At 46.7% G+C, this 2,749-nt stretch overlaps 1 protein-coding gene across 1 annotated transcript in view; it reads right to left on the bottom strand.

Annotated features, from left to right (window-relative positions):
- Positions 1-219: 219 nt before the first annotated feature.
- LOC102295163 (cytochrome c oxidase subunit 7A2, mitochondrial) overlaps positions 220-2,749 on the bottom strand; it is a 5,801-nt gene continuing 3,271 nt past the window's right edge. The window contains exons 2-4 of the mRNA XM_005929400.3: positions 943-1,029; positions 776-860; positions 220-403 (exon numbers count right to left, since the gene is read on the bottom strand). Coding sequence (XP_005929462.1) covers positions 345-403; positions 776-860; positions 943-1,029 — 231 coding nt within the window. The 3' untranslated portion in view covers positions 220-344. The remainder of the gene's footprint in view (positions 404-775; positions 861-942; positions 1,030-2,749) is intronic.

Here is a 2,749-nt window from a genome sequence, read left to right as displayed (position 1 = left end):
TTTAATCAATTTTAAATCATGCTTTTTATTTGTTCTTGTTTCTAATGTCTCTGTAAAGCACTTTGAATCACCTTGTTGTTGAATTGTGCTATACAAATAAACTTGCCTTGCCTTGCCTTCACTGACTCGCTGTCCATCGCCATCATCAGCTAATGACAGAAAGGACTAGCTGTGAAAACAAGTCCCTACTTTCTCTGCACAGACACACAAATGAAGAACTCGGGATATTTTCTTTATTTGATCTTTGATGAAGGACAGATATGTGGAGACAAATCAAGCAGAGTTACACACAACATATATTAGTGTTAGACCGAGCCAGAGGCTCTTATCCTCCTCTTCCTCCTCTACTCCTTCTTCTGAGGGAATGAGGCGATGAGGAGCCAGTACAGAGAGTAACAGGTTCCTGCGGACAGAACACAAACCAACACTTTACTTCTCACCGTGGCACGCTCGCATCTTTCAGCCCTTCTTCATCTGCACCTCCTCTTTAAACTTTATTACCTTCACACTCTTCACCTTCCTCAGCCAGAGCATTTGACCCACCTGCTCTCATATCAGCTACAACCGTCTTACTATCTTTTAGTATCCTTGTTGGTGATCGTGTGCTGTGCTGTGACCCTGAATGCTGTCTGATGCTCATGTTGCACCCTGCTAACACTCACAGACGAAACATCTGTAAAGGTCTGAGCTGTTTCCACACATGCTTTGTTTCTGTCACTAATGCGAGCTTTGTCCTCCTGCACCACAGAAATGCACCTGCTGCAGCGTTCCTCACCTGCGATGGTTAGCGTCATGGTTGCCCGGTAGAGCAGAACATCGCCGGTTCCTCCTTTGATGTGGACCGGCAGCCCGTTGTCCTCCTGTAAGTGCAGGAAACACACGTGCTCGGGTTACACGTGTGAAACACCTGAGGCCGGCTGGACGGGTGACGATCGTTCTTACCTGGAAGATTTTCTGGGATTCGGGGACCTTGTTCTTCAGCTGTCTGGCTGAGCTGCTGAAGGCTCGGCTGGCCAGACGTGGAAGTTTCTGGAAACACAGAAAAGCAGCAGAGTGAAGGAAAGATCGCCCGCCTGTCAGGCTGCTGTACTGTGCATGTACAGCAGCCGTCTCATTGGTCCAGTTCATTTAACTGTGAAGCCCAGCGGACAGCTGGCAGCGTCAGCCACCTGTGTCACCGTCCACCTGTCAGTCAAAGAGGCCACGCCCCTAATTTAATCCTTAATGAAGTCAAGGTGGTTATAAAACGCTATAAAAAGTTGTTACCAAGGGGGCGTTATCCATGGAGGTTTTGTATCACCTGCTTTAAATTTTTAATAACACCTGAGTCCTGAACCTGGAGGCGGGGCTCAGGGCCCAACCCTAACCCTGAGGCCTCTGGCTGACCTGACAGAGCCGTGAAGCACCTGTCTGTGCTTCCTGTGGTCCAGGAAGGAGCCACCTGGAAGCCACTTAGCACAAAGCTGCTGTGCAAGAACAGAGAAAATGAAAGCAAAGCTTTACATGGCAAAGCCAAACCCTGTTTTCTTAATACGTTCTTAAAAATCATTGATTATTCTGGATTTTTCTGTGAGGACTGAAACTGTGCTGAAAATATTCCCACACAAACAGTTATTTTATTCACTGTGAAAGAAGGGGGTGTTTCCAGGGTTTTTAAATCCAGAATATTTGGCCTGTCCTCACCCTGTCCTCACACAGAGGGACTCCAAAACAAGCAGCTCCACACTCATTGCTTCACTCAATTTCATTAAGATCCTAATCAAGCAAAAGTCCAGACAGACCTCACCCCGTGTAAAAGTCACGTCCTCAGCTTTTGGGCTCATTTCAGAATCGCTCTGTTTCCCAGGCCGTGAGCACCAGCTGCATCTGAGACAGGCTGTTATACAATATTTGAAATCCAAAAACAAAACAAACACTACATTTTAGGAAATAACTGAGTGTTTTCTTGTTTATATGTTTGTTTTGTAATAACTGAACATTAAAGTTTCTCCCTAAAATGTCTCCTTACAGCTTTTGTTTGTCTGGAATTAAAAACGCTCGAGCATCCAGGCCAGTAAATCCCAGAAGGTTGATTCTGTTCATCTGGACGTTTCAGAAACGTTTCATCATCATCAGGTGACGTCTTCAGTCTCAGCTGACTGCGGGTTATAAACAGGACAATGTCTGAAACCAGCAGCACAGGATGAGCTGAATGAGGCTCGTTTCTGCGTCTGACTGCAGGTGTTGGCAGGTCGTTCACGCCTCGTTTGTTTTTACATCTTAAATCTGACATTTGAAAGTGATCGCTTCCTTGTTCCTCACGCAGAGACAGACGCGGCCCTCACGGTCGCTCGTCCATCAGCAGCAGCCAGACCCAGTTTGTCTGGGGTCAGGTTAATGGTCTGACGTGGCTAAAACACGCGGCCTCTCGTCCTCGTGTCGCTTGAACGCATCTTTCAGCTTTAACAACTTTAAAGAAGAAGAAGAAGAAGAAGTTGTCTTTTTGTGTTTTTTGGTGTGTGTGAAAGGGTGGGGGGGATTTTATTTTGAAAACAACTTCCTGTCTGTCATTTCGTCTGACTGTGCAGCAGCAGCGGTGTCTCTTTAAGAACGCTGCATGACTTTTTAATCGCCCACTAAGGTCACCTCGAGTAGCTGAGGGGCGTGACTGACAGCGCTGAGAGCCAATCACAGAGCTTGGAACTGATGCTTAGACCTATCCAGAGTCAGAGGCAGTGTGTGTGTGTGTGTGTGTGTGTGTGTGTGTGTG

This window comes from Haplochromis burtoni, unplaced genomic scaffold (genome assembly GCF_018398535.1).
Source record: "Haplochromis burtoni strain Fernald_Lab_line unplaced genomic scaffold, NCSU_Asbu1 Contig_123, whole genome shotgun sequence".
NCBI classification, from domain to species: Eukaryota; Metazoa; Chordata; class Actinopteri; order Cichliformes; family Cichlidae; genus Haplochromis; species Haplochromis burtoni.
Note: the sequence above shows the minus strand (reverse complement) of the source record. Positions and strands in the feature narration are given on the sequence as shown.